Source organism: Trachypithecus francoisi, unplaced genomic scaffold (assembly GCF_009764315.1).
Source record: "Trachypithecus francoisi isolate TF-2019V2 unplaced genomic scaffold, Tfra_2.0 Lachesis_group11, whole genome shotgun sequence".
Taxonomy (NCBI): domain Eukaryota; kingdom Metazoa; phylum Chordata; class Mammalia; order Primates; family Cercopithecidae; genus Trachypithecus; species Trachypithecus francoisi.
The window spans coordinates 101,744,398-101,762,856 of record NW_022681456.1 but is presented as its reverse complement, the minus strand read 5'-3'; the positions used below and the strand labels follow the sequence as shown (position 1 = coordinate 101,762,856).

Below are 18,459 nucleotides of genomic sequence, written 5' to 3'. Positions count from 1 at the left end.
ACTCATGAGGCTGAGGCAGGAGAATGGTGTAAACCTGGGAGGCAGAGCTTGCCGTGAGCCAAAATTGTGCCACTGCACTCCAGCCTGGGCGACAGAGCGAGACTCCATCTCAAAAAAAAAAAGAAAGAAAATGCATATTTACTGTCATGAGGCAGTACTGAAAATCGGACTTTGTGCTATAGCCTGGTTGATTCAACTCTTTGATGATAAAAAATGTATTATAATTTCTTGGTCCACTCATTTCATCTTATATGTAAGACTTCATAAGAAGCATCACTTTTTATAACCGAATGTCATGAGCAAGAGACAACTATGACACTCGCTCCTCTCTCCCCCATCTCTTTCTGCAACCTCCTTGCAAAGTACTATATTCCAACTCTCAACCTTGCTGGAGCTCTCAGGCCTGCCTAAGCTTCCCCCAGGTTCAGGGAAGGAGCGAGGCCTAGGAATGGGATAACAATGCCTGATGCACACATAACCTGGCAATGCAAAACACAGAAAGTTCATAATTATCTTTTAGGCTTCATAAAATGACAACCCTGCATTCTAATAGTGGCATCAAAATGACCACATCTGAGCCATGTGTCTGCTCTATATATTTACATTAGATTGCATCACATAAACTAACTGATATCAGACCACTTTAAAACTACAAAGGTGGCAATTTTGTATTGGTCAACCTAGTACATGATGGCCACAAAGACAAAAAACAGGATAACCTAATTTTTACTCAGCACTAATTATATTTTAAAATAATGTAGTAAATAGATCCTTCTTTAATCTCTAGACACTTTTCCAAGGGAAGTACTTCCTAATTTAAAGCAATGGGTTCACCTGTTAAAGAGTACAGTAGACATACTATTTTCTCTGTTATTTCCAGACTTCTTGGGGACACTTTTGAGTGTATTTGTTGCACTTTTTCTAATTAACAGTTAAACCCATTGTTTTAGCTGCAGACACACTCCATCTGAAAACATATTGAGCACACTGCAGTCATTTATCACTTAATGACAAAGGTACCTTCTGAGAAAGGCGTCATTAGGTGATTTTCCTTTTGGCAAACATCATAGGATATAGCCACATAAACCTAGATGAAATAGCTTACTTCACACCTAGACTATATGATATAGCCTATGGATTCGAGACCACAAACCTGTACAGCATATTAGTGTACTGAATACTGTAGGCAATGGTAACACAGTGGTATTTGTGTATCTGGACATATTGAAACACAAAAAAGATGTAGTAAAAACATGTTATTATAATCTTATGAGACCATGAGACCATCATCATATATATGATCCACCTTGGACCAAAATGATGTCATGCACAACGTGACTGTATTTGAAAATGTAACTATTTAGTATATGATTAAAAATATTTAAAATTATCATTTTACTCTTTTAAAGTAAGTTCATTCTACGTTTCCCAACTAGATATTACTGGATACCCTAGAATATCATTAAGATCAGAGCTTGGGCAATTTGGCTCTGATAAATATCATGCTTGAATTCACCATCTATCAGATCAAAGCTGTCAGTTGCAGGGTAATTATCCCATTAACCCCTCCCATTTGTGTAATCATGGGTCCTCTTTCTTGTGTGTGTTTCCAAGAGCGATCAGTTTCCACTTAACAGTAAAACCCATTAGGACTTTGTTCAAATTCTAATCACTACACTGCTATTTTGTCAGTGCAGAGACTAAAAATGTGTTAACTAAACAAGAGTGGTTCTTTAAAAACATGTTGGATCATGGAATTTCTCTGCTCAAAGTCCTCCAAAAACCCTGACTCCTTTGGCATAAAAGTCCAAGTAACTACAAACTCCTTGACGGCCTGCATGATCTGACCCTGCACCCTCTCTGACCCCAGCTTCTCCTATTTCCTTTTCTTTGCTCTCTCCCTGCCACACTGCCGCCTCACTACTCTTTAAACAACAGGCATGCTCAAACCTTAGGGCCTTGGCACGTGCTTGTGCTCTTTCCCTACTTCGCCACATGGCTTACTCCTTCAGGTCTCTGCTCAAATACTACTTTGTAACTGAGGCCTTTCCTAACCACCTGAATTTAAAATTTTAGCCCTTATTCCCTGGCATTCCAATCTTCTTTCTCTTTTTTCTCCTTAGCACTTATCACCATCTAATATATTTTATACATATACATATGTACATATGTATGCATTAAGCATTCATGTATGTATGTAGTAATATATCACCTCTTCCTCCTCCTCCTTATATTAATATATCTCCTCCTGCTAGCACCAGAAGAACAAGAATTCATTACTGTATTCCCAGTGTCTGGAAGGGGATCTGGCACATAGGATGTTTGCCATAAATGCTTAGAAAATGAATGGATGGATGGATAAATGAATGATGGCGAATCATTCATTGCATTAGTTACAGATAATAGTCCCCCAAAGGTCATTTTCAATTCTTGGGAAGACTCACCCAAAGGTAGTGCTTTTCCTTTGGAAAAACAAAACAACAAACAAGCTTGCTTTTCAGTAAAAAATTAGGGAGTAAACGTATATTAGATATAAGAAATAGAAAGTAATATTCTAAGTAACACTTTAATCTTGACAGTGAGTTAAACTGGGAAGAAATTAAAGTATACTGAGCTACTGAGCTTGAACAAGGATTTAGTTCCCATAAACAGATTTTATCCGCTGTGTGATACTTCGGTTAGGTACATATGATTTTCTTCATGGTTAGAAAAATCATAAAATCTAATTTATATAGATTTATTTTTAAAATAGCTTCATGATATTCAATATCTAGATAATGCAAAGTGAACATAAACTGAGCTATTTCACTTTTAAACTCCCATGCCTTTGATATTCAAGTGATTTCAAAAAGGAAATTAATAATAGTTCCTTGATCCGTTAAGAAAGAAGAAAGACAGACAGAGAAAACACAAGGGGAAAGCCCGGTCCACATGGAAGTGAATTATTCTCCTACCTTGATGTGTTGGATGCCACCCATGTTCATCCAGGCCTGTGCTTGGTCTGGATTTAGTTGCACAGCCGCTCTATAGCTCTAAATAAATAAGAAATAGCTTCAGGTTAGGAAACAAATCCCCATCTTTAACGCTCCAGGATTGCCAAAACCACTTTCTTCACATGTGAACATTTAAGGTATTCATACAATGAAACCAGCCGCTACGAGTTCACAGGAGACCCTGTTTATTTCTATTATTTTTCAAAGTTGATGATTCTAAAGTGGAGGAAACTGAAATGTATAATTTCCCTGCAGAGCTAACCTTTGGACTTAGAGAGACTGAGGATGCCTGCAGGGAATTCTGGTGATTTCTATGATATCATATCATTTTCAACTGTCCTTGACCTGCAAGAAAATTGTACTTTTTGGCCTTTTTTCACTGCAAATGGAATTGGTAAGAAAATTCTTTTTACAATGACAGAATTTTGGGGTAGTCTTCTAAGCAGTTTAACCCTAATGCAGTATGCCCTTTCACAATATAACTGACCTAGATGTTCAGCCTATACTGAAATTCTTCAAATGGATCACCGCCTCTTTAAGAACATCTACTTCACTAGGGGATAGTTTTATTCATTAGACATTCTTTTTTCCCCTGCCATATGAAAAGTCTTCAAATGTTTAAAGGGAGTTACCTATCCCTCAAGCACTTTCTTAGGCCTGAATAACATGGATCCTATTAAATGTAGTATCAGTGATGTGTGGTATATTTTTAACATTACGCATGTTTTGCATCAAAGGTATGCTCACCACTGAGTCTCAAGTGGTCACCTGAAATAAAGCCACAGGTTAAATGCGTTGCCTTTAATTACAAAGCTAAGTATTTGTGCATATATTTTAATGTTCCCTGCTATTTTCATTAGCAAGAATATGACCAAACAGATCCATCAAGTAAAATCTGGTCCATTCTCCTCTACTTCAGTTTTAAGGGAAAGAAAGAAATGCTAAGAAACCATACTTTCAAAAAGCTGTTAAAATAAACTGAAAGGGTGTGTCTCTTGGATTAATTTATATCAGCAGAGATGGGAATGTAGTGTAGGAGAGCTGGATTCAAACCCTGATGCCATCTCTTACCCATTTCTGTGACCTTGAGCAAGATATGAACTTTAAGCCTGAGTTTACAAAACTATAAAATGATGATAATGACCATGCCTTTCTTGTAGGATTCCTGTGAAGATTAAGTTACAAAATACATATGAATCATGCGTAAAGTGCTAATACATTTTAGCTGTTATTATGAATCAATGGCCATATATATATACGCAAGAATTTATTCACACATAAATATTCACAAGTTATTAATAATGTTCACATTAGTTATAAATAACTTAAGAATAAAGATATTGAAAATGTTCAAAAGGCAGAGAAACCCCTACAAATTCTGAGAAAAATGCTTACAATTTTTCAGAGAAAAATGCCACAATTTCTGTTTTTGTTTAAAGGGTTCACATTCAAATGAGCTTTCCCAAATATCTTTCCATGTGTTTTCCAATAATATATTAAAAGTCACTCACTTGTTTATTTCCCCACACAATTGTATCATTTGAGATTTCACTTTTCCTATAATATATTTAGTATAATTTTATGACTTCATTAATTTGTGGCTTTACCAGATATAAGGAGAAAGCATTTAACATTGTTACATATTTTTAAAGTATGTAACACTAACATTTCTATTTCTACTTATAAATGTCTTCTTGAGTTTAACCTGTGAATAAGTTTTATTCCAAAGCCGTAGATACTGAACACCTTATAAGATGCAAAGCACTGTTTTAGAACAGAGAAGAATGCAGCCCCTCTCTACAAGGAAAGTCCAATCTAATTGTGGAGATAAACTATGCAAAGATTTGTACTTACCTGTACACACAGAGACACACACACACACACACACACAGGGGTTGGGGGACGGACCTAATAGTACAACATAATATGTGACACTTTCAAATGACTGGTACCTTCATGAGACCGTCCATGCTTTTTAAGAGTTCAGAAGAAGTAAGGTCACAGGGAATAAGGATGGTTAGGGAGGGCTTCCTAAGGCAGGAGGACAAAGACTGTGTCTTGGTGGATGAGTGGAAATCTCATCTTCCAAGTCAAGAGAGGGCGTTTCAAGGACATATGGAAATGTCCAAGGCTTTTCAGGTACTAGTCCAGCTGAAATAGAAGGTTCTTGCAGGCAGAGAGACAGAGAGAAGCTAGTTTGAGACCAAAATGCGGAATACTGTGAACGTCAAGTTAAAAATGATTACTCAGAAAAATAAATGTGTAATTCTGAATAGTCAAGGGCCAGATGCTCAATGATTAAAATAAAAAACAAAACTTTATGTCAATTAGTCAAAAAACTCACTCACTCCACAAACATGCCAGTGATCTTAGATCTTACTGTACATGTTTCCTTAAAGATCAAAAGAGTACTAATTTCAATGAAGAGTTTATACCTCAAAAGCTTTGTCAAGAAGGTTCTGCTCTCTTAGTTGGTTTCCTTTTGTGAAAAAAAGTTCAGAAATGACTTTTGGGTCCTTTGGTTTCAGCTGGAGAGCCTTGTCTATAACATCAAGTGCCTGCAGAGGTTGGAAATTAAGACAGGATAAATGCTGATTAGGTAAAGAAAAACTTACTTAACTTATAAAATTTATGCTTTTTGTTCCTATGTGTCAGCAGGTATGGTATGTGATAATCAAAATACAATTCTTGGTCAGGCGTGGTGGCTAATGGCTGTAATTCTAGCACTTTGGGAGGTTGAAACAGGCAGATTGCTCCAGTAGCTCAAGATCAGCCTGGGCAACATGGTGAAACCCTGTCTCTACAAACAAATACAAAAATTAGCCAGGTCTGGTGGTGCGCACCTGTAATCCCAGCTACTGGGGGGACTGAGGTGGGAGGATCTCTTGAGCCCTGGGAGGTGGACCTTGTAGTGAGGTGAGATCATGCCACTACACTCCAGCCTGGGAATCAGAGGAAGGCCTTGTCTCAAATACATATACATTCTTCATTATCTTTGATTTTCTCACTGGGAATTAGTGGCCCTGACAAAATAACTTTTTTTTTTTTATATACACCTCCAGTTTTCTCATGTATCGATGAGTGGCAATAAAATATCCTTGATTACTTTACAGGGAGGTGGTGTGATACAGTTGAAAGAAAACAAGATTTGGCATCAGACATTTGCCCTGAACATGGGTCCATCGGGACCACCCCACCAGTCCCTCTCAGGTCCTAGTGACCATTCTGTCCCCAGCACCTACTGACCTCGCTGCAGCCAAAGATCCCCTCAAAGCAACTATCTATCATGTTGCTCCTCTCCACAGAAACCCAAAGCTCCTCCCAGGGTAAGGAACAAAACCCTTGGCCTGGCCCCAGGGAGTCTCCTCCCAGCAGCCTGTGCTTGCGTTCCTACAGTACTCCCGCTCCCTCATGCCCATTCCTCAGAGAGGCCCCTTGCTGCTGCCACAGGGCTTTTCATGTGTGTTTCCCGGACCAGAATCCTCCTTGCTTCTTCCTCTGCCTGTTAACTCTTATTCTTCATCCAGCCCTCACCTTCACGTCACTTCACAGGGAAACCTGGCCTCCCAGAGTCATCGGGTCCCCTGATTATATGCTCTTTTGGACAGGTAGCTCTTCATGATATCCCTGGGCACAGCCATCACTCTACATTTGTTTTGTGAGTACTTGTTTAATCTCCTTCTCTATGGGTTAGCTCCACGAAGACCAGGGCAGTGACTTTTTGTTTTTTTTCATACCACTTTATTTCTGATGCTTACTACAGTGGCCAGAACATAGTAGGCCTTCAACAATTCTTTTATTGAGTCAATTTATAAATTTACTGATTATGTGACTTTTAAAATGGAGATAAACAGTAACAGTTGTGACACCGGGTCACCCTGTGTTTCCTTCTTAGATACTGTTTCATGTAATCTTCTTATATATTCCTCTTCTATATTGTTTTATGTAATCCTCATAACAACCCTGTAAAGGATTACATAAAACAATATAGAAGAAGGAAAATGCAAAATAATAAAGCATATAAATGTTGGTCTTGATCTTTATAGACTTAGCTGAAAACAAACTGAGACAATACCACATAAAAGCTTTACATCAAGCATAAGCCCAGAAAATATTATTACAAGGGGACATCTTAGGTGTTAAGGGGATATCTGCGAAAAGTTTCCACAAGGTAGGATACGCTGACTGATAAGATTTAAGATCTCCCAGGCTTATAAACATGCAAACTCGAGAATCACTTAGGTGCACCCCATGTTTAACCCATGAATCCAAAGAACTCAAAACAAGGTCCTTCTTTACCTTGTCGTGGTTCTCCTGCTTGCTATAGATGGCTGACAAGAGGCGATAACATTCAAGGCACCCGGTCTCCTCTGACACAATGTGATTGGTCATCTTTTCAGCTTCTTTTGTCTGACCCATCACGGCCAAAACCTGAGCCTACAAAACCACATAGACTTTGGCTTAGCAGACACTTTATTACCTTATCAAATAAAGCATCCCTGAACAGAAGCATTCAGAATACATTCCTGAAAAACATGCTCAGCATCAATTTAGTGACTCATAGAGAAGGCTGAATCACCAGTTTTCAGGTTTTGACTTTTTGCTGTTTGTTTCTTTACTTAGTTTTGTGCATCCGTTTGTGAGTGAATGGCAGAAACACCAAAGATATCCAATGAAATGGCTTGTGGCTTTTAAAAAAGGTTGACTAAATATGTCAGAAGAGAAAGAATTTCCTCTGATTTCATCAGAACAGTGTGTTTATAGCAAGATAACAAATTTGATGTATTGCACATCTAAGGAATGAAGTTCCAAATACTGAGATAAAAATTTTGTTGGTATGAATGTTAATTTTCCTGAGTTTAATAAATATACTGTGGTTATGTTAGAGAATGTCCTTCTTAGAAACTATTTGCTAATGTATTTAGAGATAAAGGGGAATGATATGTACATCTAATTTCCACATGGTTCAGGAAAAAAATAGCACATACTAATAATAGGTATATACAAACATACATATCTAAATATGCACACATATACATGTATGTATATACACGTCTACATGCATACACAAGGGAGTGATAAATGCATCAAAATGTTACAAAGCATTGGATCTGGATGAAAGGGTATATGGTAATTTTTTACTATTATTGCAACATTTTCATAAGTTTGAAGTTATTTCAAAACAAAAATGCAGTATTTTTGGTGTCCATGTCTCCAGAGAATGGCTCTAATATTGGCTGTATGAATATTCATCCAGTGGATGTATTACGGCATTCCAGCTCCAGTTTTGAGGCTTGAGGACTACAACTCTCTCTATGGCTGGCTGTGCTTAGGTTGCCAACTTCATTTTCTTTCATCCTACTCACCAGGGCCAAGCGGAGCTCTCTTTGAGAAGGCTGAAGTGCTGCAGCTTCCTGGTAAATCTGCAAAGCCTCTTCGTATCTGCCAGTGTTGTAATACAGTGCTCCCAAAGGTGACAATATCTCAGCTTTGTGTGCCACCTGCAGGGCGCTGAGTTTGGAGAAAATCTAATTGACATTTCTCTTCTAATAGGTACATTTCCAAATATCTAGGCTTAGATTTAGGGATGACTGTCCATGGTCTGAACCTCTGCTCCACTATGGTCTTTGTTTTTATATCAAAAACAAGGTTTGTGGCTTTTTCTTTTCTTTTTTCTTTTTTTTTTTTTCTTTGAGACAGAGTGTCACTCTATCACCCAGGCTGGAGTGCAGCGGCACAGTCTTGGCTCACTGCAACCTCTACCTCCCAGGTTCAAGCGATTCTCCTGCTTCAGCCTTCTGAGTATCAGGGATTACAGGTGCCTGCCATCATGCCCGGCTAATTTTTGTACTTTTAGTAGAGACGAGGTTTCACCATGTTGGCCAAGTTGGTCTTGAACACCTGACCTCAGGTGATTCGACCTTCTTGGCCTCCCAAAGTGCTAGGATTACAGATGTGAGCCACCACGCCTGGCCAAGAACAAGGTTTTTACAAAATGATCATGATGCCATACTTGGAACATAAGATTGTCTTATCGACCTATCAATAGAGAAACTGAGCCCCAAGGGTCTTTCCCATCAATTATATGATGAATTTGTTCTCATGTGTGCATAGTTTTTCATGTATTCTCATTTTTAAAATTGCTATTTATGATTGGGGTTGCAATCTATGGCTTTAGAAAACAACAAACTGACTAAAGTGGGAATTAAATTTCAACCTTGGTTCAGCACTATAGTCTAATCAGCAAGCCAAAGTCATGAATTATGATACCATTTATATTGTTGTGGTTGCTTTCTTTGGCTATAAGAATTTGTATTACCTGAATTGGCAAAATTTGCCAGTATTCTGACAGCACACCTATTCTCATTAACTAAGAAGCTGATGAGCGATTGCTGAGGTTTCTGGCCAACTTATAAAGCCAAGAAAGGGAACTTTACCGCTTGTACCATTCTTCAGCCATGCTGTTCTCTCCCAGTGACCTGTAGAGTCTTCCCAAGTTCACCATGGCCACGTGATGACTGGGGCTAAGTTTGATGGCCTGTTGGTAATGGGCCACTGCCTTTTCTGGTAAGCCTGTAACCAGTGATAGGTTGGTAAGAGCAGAACATGTCTTTTTATAAAAGACACGAACTTTTCACGTTCTCTTCTGACTTATAATTCTTTCTTATTATTACAGAGTTATACCAAAATTATTCAATATGCAAATTAGCTTGCATTTTAGCTTCTCATCCTGGCCACTGCCTAACTTTGAACCATTTCACTGTTCATTCATACTTCCAAAAAAATTAACAAAAAAAGCAGTAAAAACTAAAACCTATTCTTTTAATTATATATATTATTTTAGTCGAAATTTTTCTGGTCATTGCTCTTGCTAATAGGATGTCTTCAGATTATTAGTGATTGTTATTTATCCAAGATATAACTGGCCCTCATTATATAAAAGCAGAACAGGCTACCATAGAAATAAAACTGTCCAGAAGCAATTTCTAAGGGTCTGTGTCAATGAACTATACAGCAACATAGCAATTGAAGCACTGCTTTAAATAACACATATCAGCACTACAGTGAAAATCTCTTTTAAAATCATGCACTTTCATTTGAATGGTACTTAATTAATAAGACTTCCAACATAAAAATGCCACCATGCACTTGTCCAATGCATTATATATTTTTAAATACTTTTGTTTGTATGGTTTTCGCAGGTAGTTTTTATACAATTTAGCTGCCTTTTGATACTGTTTAGCTGTTTATCAGGATTTAAGAGATATTTAAAAAACCACACACAAAAATTTTCCTCTTTACAGATACAGACACTAAAGTGCAAAGATATTCACAGACTTGATAAAGATCCCAAGGCAAGTGAGAGTAAGGCCACAACCAGAATGAAGACCCTCCAGTCTGACAGGTTTCTTTAAAGTAGCTTCCTGGTGAAACTATAATCAGGGACTAAACTTTAGAACACTGAAGTTCTAAATAGAATTGAATGTTTATTATCTACATAGAAATCTTTTCAAGTGTATCTGTTTGAATACAAGTTTGACTAGGAGGTCCCTAGGAGCCTCTGTCTCTGAAGGCAGAGGCTCAATGTCATAGGGTGGTCAGGGAGTTATCATTTTTAGGGGTGTGGTGGGGTGGGACTGTTGTTGAAGTAAAAGGAGGAGGGTTAGACCGGCCCAACTAGACATTTCTTCTGGTTTTTATATTTTTAAGACAATGTATTATTATGTGGCCAATGAACCAGCAGGTGGCACTACACAACAATTTTACACATGCAAAAAATAAGGTAAGTCTCTTAGATGTATCAGAATGTAAATTTTATATTCTGTAAAACAAGAGAGCTCCAAATATCCTTGAAAATAAAACCCCTTTAAGCATTGCATATTGAAAAGCTAATTAAACTAAATTTTACTGCAGGGCAGCTAGTCTAGTAATCAACAGGAACAAAGTGGTGCTTTGACCTTACATTTAAATATAATTTCATTATTTATATGTACTTGTTGCATGCCAACAGCATAGAGGCACTACATAAGTCATAAAGAAAAGATAATTCACGCCCTGTAATGTTCTGCATTAAGCAAGATAAAGTAAGTGTATTTTACATAGCACCTGTCATATAAGAGCATCGTATCAATTTTAATAATGCAGTTTCTGTAACGTAAATCAAGGAAGGAATGATGGAACAATTCTGGAGGCTTTTAAAAAATATGTCATAGAAAAGTATTTACCATCTGCCAGTAACTGCTTTCAGAGGCAGGTTCTGCATCATTGTAGAGAAACATTTCATCACCATAGATTTATAAATATACATAAATAATATTCAAAGAAGACTGGGACTCATTAAATCATAAGGCTACTTCCTGTCACCTGGGGAGTTTTCTGTAGAGAAATGAGTATAAGAATGGGCAGATTTTACTGAATCGAGCTTGCAGATTCAGAGAAATGACAGCCCCAAGGTACAATGACTGTCAGTAGTGTGAGCTTCCTGCCAAGCCCAATGAATTTTACTTCTGAGGATTATTTGCCTTCCATTTTGCTGGATAAATAGTATTAGCCAATCTCAGCAATACAGTTTCTCTTTAATTTTACTTACCAGTATCAACTAAGAAAACCCCATAGTTGTTGTGTAAATCTGAGCTGTCTGGACAGTTCTTTATTCCAGCCTGGTATATTTCTTCAGCTTCTTTAAACCTCTCCTTTCAAAGGAAACAAACAAACAAAATAAGTGAGAAAGCTTTTTAAAACCAGCAATAAACTGAATATTAGGAGCAGGAAAAGCAAATAAAAAAAAATCTTACTAAGCACCTAATATACAACAGGCACGGAGATAAGGCACTATGAACTTTGAATTAAAGGCAATATTAACGGTGTACAAAATACCCAAAATTCATATCTGTATTTAGTTCCCTTAGGGCAAAAAAGATGATGTTGTCTCAAATGGGACCTTTGGAAGGATATGGACCTGTACAACATGCATGCCTACTGGTGAAAAAGGCCTGAAAATAGCTGTTTGAATAGGATGCCCTTCACCCCGGTGACTCTCCATATGAAAACGGGGGATGCACAAATGGTGGAATGTTTTTAGAGGTGGCAATGTGGCTGGGAGGCAGGGCAGTCTGGGGAATTTGTTTTCTAGCTGCATTTGCATAGATGACACTCTTTTTATCTATATCCTATACTGTACCGCGTTGTTTGGGGAGGTTTTTGAGGCAAGTAGAGAGGGGAGGCTGATGCAGATGTTGTGGAGGGCTCTACTTGAAGCGTGTCTACAGCCCACCAGACTGGTGGCTACTTCCCATACTCATTCCATGCTTTCCACCTCTGAGCTGTTCCCTCCAACAAGATTATATGCCCCCTCAAGGGCGTACCTCCAAACTGTGTGGCAAGGTTCAGGTCGATCACCACATCTCTCATTCTAGGGCTCCAGTTCTAATTGCCCTTGTGTTCTATTTGTCTATATATTCACTTTAGCAAACTTTGGTAATTCTGAGTTACTTTTTAGGTTCTTTTTCTTTCTTTCCTTCCTTCCTTCCCTCCCTCCCTCCATCTCTCTCTCTCTTCTTTCTTTCTTTTCTTTTCTTTCTTTCTTTCTTTCTTTCTTTCTTTCTTTCTTTCTTTCTTTCTTTCTTTCTTTCTTTCTTTTTCTTTCTTTCTCTCTCTCTCTCTCTCTCTCTCTCTCTCTCTCTCTCTCTTTCTTTCTTTCTTTCTTTCTTGTTTTTTGAGACAGAGTATCACTCTGTCAACTTGGCTGGAGTGCAGTGGGGTGATCTCGGCTCACTGCAACTCCTGTCTCCTGGGCTCAGGTAATCCTCCCACCTCAGCTCCCTGAGTAGCTGAGATTACAGGCATGTGCCACCATGCCCAGCTAATTTTTGTATTTTTAGTAGAGATGGGGTTTCGTTATGTTGGCCAGGCTGGTCTCAAACTCCTGGCCTCAGGTGATCCGCCTGCCTTGGCATCCCAAAGTGCTGGGATTACAAATGTGAGCCACTGCACTTGGCATTTTCAGGTACATTTTTCACAACCATTAGAGACTGTTATGTCACACTTACTTTTACAATATAGAAGGTGAAATATAATTAATTAATCAAAGTTTCCCAGATACTAAGACTTATTTACCCACAAGTTAACAATGTCATCTTTTCCTAGTACTTCTGTGAAGGTCAGGTAAAATAAAATGATTTGGCACACAGCACATGCCTGCTTTAATATATATATATATATATCTCTCTCCTGAGTATGGACATTTTCCACAACCTTATTTTAAGTTACTCCTACTGAGCATTGAACCAGACATATGACAAAGGAACGTAGAAAAACAATGTCCTGAGACATGACATCTTCAGCTTATGATTAAGTGTAAGATTGAGGGCTGAACAATAAGCCAAGAAGCCCAAATCTGATCTGACCCAGAGAGGAACATCTACTTTACACTCTGTAGAATGACTAGTGCCAGCTATTTGAGTTCCTACATTTAAGTAACATTAAGGAACAAGGTGTGGTTTGTCAAACTTCATCCCCACTCCAGCAAAAATAAGCATCCATATCTCTAAAAGTGTGTTTTTCTAATTGCCAAACTCAACAAATTATCAAATTCAAAAAATTTAAAGATGAATTAAAGTCTCAAAATATTTCCTTTCAATCTATTGAAGAGAAGAAAAGCTTTCTGAAGCTCTCGTCCATTGAAGGACTGACAGTGTGTGTATGTGTGTGTGTGTGTGTGTGTGTGTGTGTATGTGTGTATGTATGTATGTAATGAAAACAAGCAGAACAGAAATTATGTAACAACCTGAGAAAATTAACATCTAGAGAGTACCATAAGGTATATATTCATGTATCCATTCATTCCACATGCATTTACTGCAATGGCTATAGAAGTATGACACAGTGGTTAAGAACGAGGCTCCCAAGGTTTGACTGCATGGATTCAAATCCAAGCCCCACCATCAACTGTCTGTATGACCTTTCTTACCCGCCATGTGCCCCAACTGTAAATCAGGGATAAAAATCGTACTTATGTTATAGGGTTGTTTTGAGGAATAAATCTATTAAAACATTTGAAACACTTAGAACGAAGCTTAGTACATGGTCAGCACTTTGGTTTATCATGCTGGCCTTTATCCTTACTTATCCAAAATCTCACAGCTACATGGGGACAGAGAATAGAAGCTAGGTTTTCAGTGGGCCAATAGGGAATTGGGGAGCCCTGAATAAAAGCAGTATTTTTGGAAATAAACAAACATGGCTCTGGCATAAAAATAAACAGTTATACTTTTGGGTATTCGTCCATCTGTTCAACCGTCCAACCCATCCCTCCCTACCTTTCCTCAACAAATATTTCATGAACACCATTGTTAAAGGTAAAACTTTAGGCAAATTAAATGTAATGAAGTTTATTTGAGGAAGAAAGTGTTCACAGATTGGGCAACCCCCTGAACCAGAACAGGTCCAGAGAGACTCTGCCGCTGCCATGTGGTCAGGGAGGATTTACGGACAGGAAAAGGAAAGCGACTTACAGAAAACGGAAGTGAGGTACAGAAATGGCTGACGTGGTAACAGCTCAGTGTTTGCCTTACTTGAATATAGTTTGAACAGCTGGCTGTCTAGATTGGCTGACTGGTAAGACAGTAATAGGCACAAGGTGGTCTGTTTATGCACCCAGTTAGGTTACAGTTTACTATGTACAAAGAAAATTTTAGGCCAAGCTTAAAATATGTAAGGAGGCAGTTTTAGGCTAAATTTAACAATGCTTCCCTCAAAATTGAGAGGTGAATCAAAACTGTAGGCATTGATTTCATTCTACCACTATCGTAAAGGCACTTATTTGGTCTCAAGTCTTACTGGGAAACAGCAGAACAGTGATCTTTGTAAGATGGGAAGTAGGCTTTTAGGTTATTTTTTTGAAAGAGAGTAGAGGGCACCTCTCTGTGTTGGAATCTCTTGTTTTTAGGAGAGGAGAAAGAAAATTCGGGCCGTTTTAGGACTTGCCTATTTGGGATTTTTTTTTTTTTTAAGTTTTAGTTTGATTATGTCACATTTAGCATGAGTGAGTCTATTTTGGTTTGGTCTGGTCTGCTGGGGCCTATGGTATGAACTCAGTCCAAAATAATGGCATCTCCTAAATTTGTTTAACAGTTTCTTCCTTTTGGTCATGATTTTACTTAAGTGACCATTAGGCTTTTAATGCCATTCTCAGTTACCATTATTTTAGGGTTTTGGTCTCAGTACCTTATTTATTGGTTATGATGTCTTTATAAGAACACCTTTTTTTTTTTTTAGTTTTTGTCATCTCAATTAAAGAGAGATCATTTGACATTTTAAAAATGGCTGTATGTAATTATTTAAAACTTTTGAGAGAACATAGTGTGCCAGAGAGACAATTATAATGATCAACAGGATCATATCAAGAGTTTGGAGTATGCTCCTAAGTCAGCATCTCCATGAACCAACCCACCTAAAATGAAATAGATCAAAGAATGAGCCAGACAAAGAGTCTACTTGTTTTAACCAAACAGCCTGTTTATTAATACCCTACAAGCAAATCTCTGTAATATTCAATGTATTTATTTACATGTAACAAATAGTGTCAGTAACGGTACAGATTTTTTACTGCTTATCCAGTAGGCAATCTAGAGTAATTTTATTAACCAGCACAACCTTAGCAAGAGAATTTAAAGATGTCTGTTGTATAATTAGTCTTTGTAGTAGAATCTGTTATAGAGCCTATTATGAGGGACAAATTTTAATCATTGTCTCCTTTAAATTATGGGAAAAGGGGCCTAAGAATTATGTCTAGAAGAGTTTAAAGAAACTCCATGTTTAAGCTTCACTAGAAGAGTGAAGGCCTCCTGGCAATGTTGTTTTAAACCTATGATATAGGTTAAAAGGAATGAACCAATGTTCTGGTTCTGACTGATTATGGAAGAACAAAGATGCCATTAAATTCTTTTGCTCACATTGGTCCTTTATCTTTTCTACCCAGGCATAAAACTGTCAATGTATAAGGCTGGCTGCAAAGTCCTCTACAAATAAAGTTATACATCATGATGTACACAAATCTCCCTTTTTAGTTTTATTGTTTATAGAGGCATAAGCAAGGAAAAAATTAAGAGAGGTAAGAGTCTGATGATCGCATAGAAGCCTTGATCTGTGATCTTGGGAAAGCTATCCATGTCTAGGAGGCTATCTGTTTTGGGGAGAAACTTTCCTGGTGAGCTTTATCTTAAGGTTTCTAATGCGTGTATAGTTCAAAGAGTCTGGAGGGTCCTTTTGAGTTGTGAGATTATGAACCTAAGCTTTGAGTTCCCGAAGTTTTGCTGTGGTGTGGGTGGCAAGGGCAGTCTTTTTTTTTTTTTTGAGATGGAGTTTCACTCTGTCACCCAGGCTGGAGTGCAGTGGCAGGATCTCAGCTCACTGTAACCTCCGTCTCCTGGGTTCAAGTGATTCTCCTGTCTCAGCCTCCCAATTAGCTGGGATTACAGGCACCCACCACCAAACCCAGTGGCTAATTTTTGTGTTTTTAGTAGAGAAAGGGTTTCACCATGTTGGCCAGGCTGGTCTTGAACTCCTAACCTCAGGTGATCCACCTGCCTTGGCCTCCCCAAATACTGGGATTACGGGTATGAGCCACTGTGCCCAGCCAAGGGCAGTCTTTTTCTGATATCATTTTCAGAATATCCAATCTCTTGGTTTTAGACCATGAAAGGTTTGATTGTCTACAGTCACTGAACATGAAAAGCTTTTATTTTTATTTATTTATTTATTTTTTTTAATCTAGTGAAAGTATACTTTGGCATGATGTATTAAAGCCTTGTGGCATTTAGTCATATCAGAGTTTCAGAGTTTCAGAAGGTAAATGAGGTTTTGTTATTAGGGGTATAGGGCTTCTAGTGACTATTTTAGAAGGGTCAACTTACATTTTCCCCTGGAAGTGGATCTGATTATCCACTGTATACACTGTAATACTTTTGACTAAGGCAATCTAGGTGATTCAGTTACCTTTTCCTAATGCTAGTGTATCTGAAATACCTTATTTAATTGTTTTACAACTTGTCCAGTGAAACAAGTGCCTTTATTGCTAGAGATTTTTCTAGGAATGTCCCATGAGGGAAACACACTTTCTAATAATGTTTTAGCTACTATTATAGCCATCAGATTTTTGTATGAGGAAGATTTTATATAACCAGAAGATATGCATTAAAAATGACAGTTGAATGCAATTTCTCTATAAATGTTTAAATGGCCCATCAGGTAGCAGAAATATACCTGAAGTTTTGATTGTCTTCTCAGGATTATGAGTTTGACCAACCAAATATTAGTAATCATTTTAGCAATTTAGAATAGTCACCACACCAATAAATACTTTAAAAATGTAACCTGGATCAGCTTATCCCTCCTATGATAAGTTATGGCATATAGAACTTTTAACAATGAAAGCTTGAAGGACTTAGCAAGGACCCAGGTGGTCATTTAGGCTTTTCATGAATATATGCTTAATGCTGAATTTATATCCTCTCAAATACCAATTTTGTTTTTCAATTCAGATGTATAGCACTGTTTATTAGGTGGGCCATCATAGGTAATTTGAATTGGACCATAGGAGTTTATTTAAATTGCATACTTAAAACATTTTAGTGCTGGCTGGTTTAGCATGAAAATCTGGGAAAGTATTTTCTTGGTATTCAGTGAATTCTCGTGTTGCTTGGGTTAGAAGTGTTATAACCCAGTCAGTCTCTTCATTAGAGTTTTGGGAATTCTTAGTCCAAATAATGTGATCTTTAAGTTTTCAGAAACCTGTATTCAAGAGTGCTTGTCAGGGTTCTTTTCATCCTTTCTGTGAACCTCCTTGAAGACATGCCATTCTAGGATTTTACTTCTTTATCAAGAGCTTTTAGAAAACAAGCAATTAACTATGGAAAAGTTCACTATGGTCATGGTTAAAGATGTAATTGACAAAAATTTTTTTTTTCTGTGGCCTATAATAATTTAATATAATAACCACAATTATGATGGATAACATACCAAGACATATCTGAATTTTAGCAATCTCTTACAATTTTGGAACATATAGTAATAATGTATCCATAAAAATATAACTCAAAGGCTAAACATTACTTATTTGACAATGCTTCTCATAGTTTAGCCTGTCAAATAAGTCCATATACTCTCTTTTGGATGCCGCAGAAGGTCTCTGCAGAATCCCAAGTTAGTTGAGGTAAAAAAGACTTCATTTCCAACTTGAAATTTGATTTAAGGAAAGAAGCCTGCCAAATATGTCAAAGGTTTAAAACATTTAATTAAAATATGATCACAGGTCACTGTAGAATAATAGTAATTCATTTAGCCAAAATGGTAATTAAAAGGTTTTAAAGAGCATTTATTCCTTGAGGGAGAAGAGGCTCTGTTTTTCAATCGAAAGAGCTGAGAAAGACAACATCAACATGAAACAGAAGCTGTGTCAAGCTAAATT

General features: G+C 37.5%; 1 protein-coding gene across 3 annotated transcripts in view; it reads right to left on the bottom strand.

The window, feature by feature from the left end:
• TMTC1 (transmembrane O-mannosyltransferase targeting cadherins 1) overlaps positions 1 to 18,459 on the bottom strand; it is a 294,086-nt gene that overhangs the window by 8,471 nt on the left and 267,156 nt on the right. For all 3 annotated transcript variants that reach the window (XM_033222533.1, XM_033222534.1, XM_033222535.1), the window contains 6 exons: positions 11,584 to 11,686; positions 9,431 to 9,566; positions 8,360 to 8,504; positions 7,293 to 7,430; positions 5,429 to 5,551; positions 2,955 to 3,032 (listed from right to left, as the gene is read on the bottom strand). In XM_033222533.1, the coding sequence (XP_033078424.1) occupies positions 2,955 to 3,032; positions 5,429 to 5,551; positions 7,293 to 7,430; positions 8,360 to 8,504; positions 9,431 to 9,566; positions 11,584 to 11,686 (723 nt within the window). The remainder of the gene's footprint in view (positions 1 to 2,954; positions 3,033 to 5,428; positions 5,552 to 7,292; positions 7,431 to 8,359; positions 8,505 to 9,430; positions 9,567 to 11,583; positions 11,687 to 18,459) is intronic.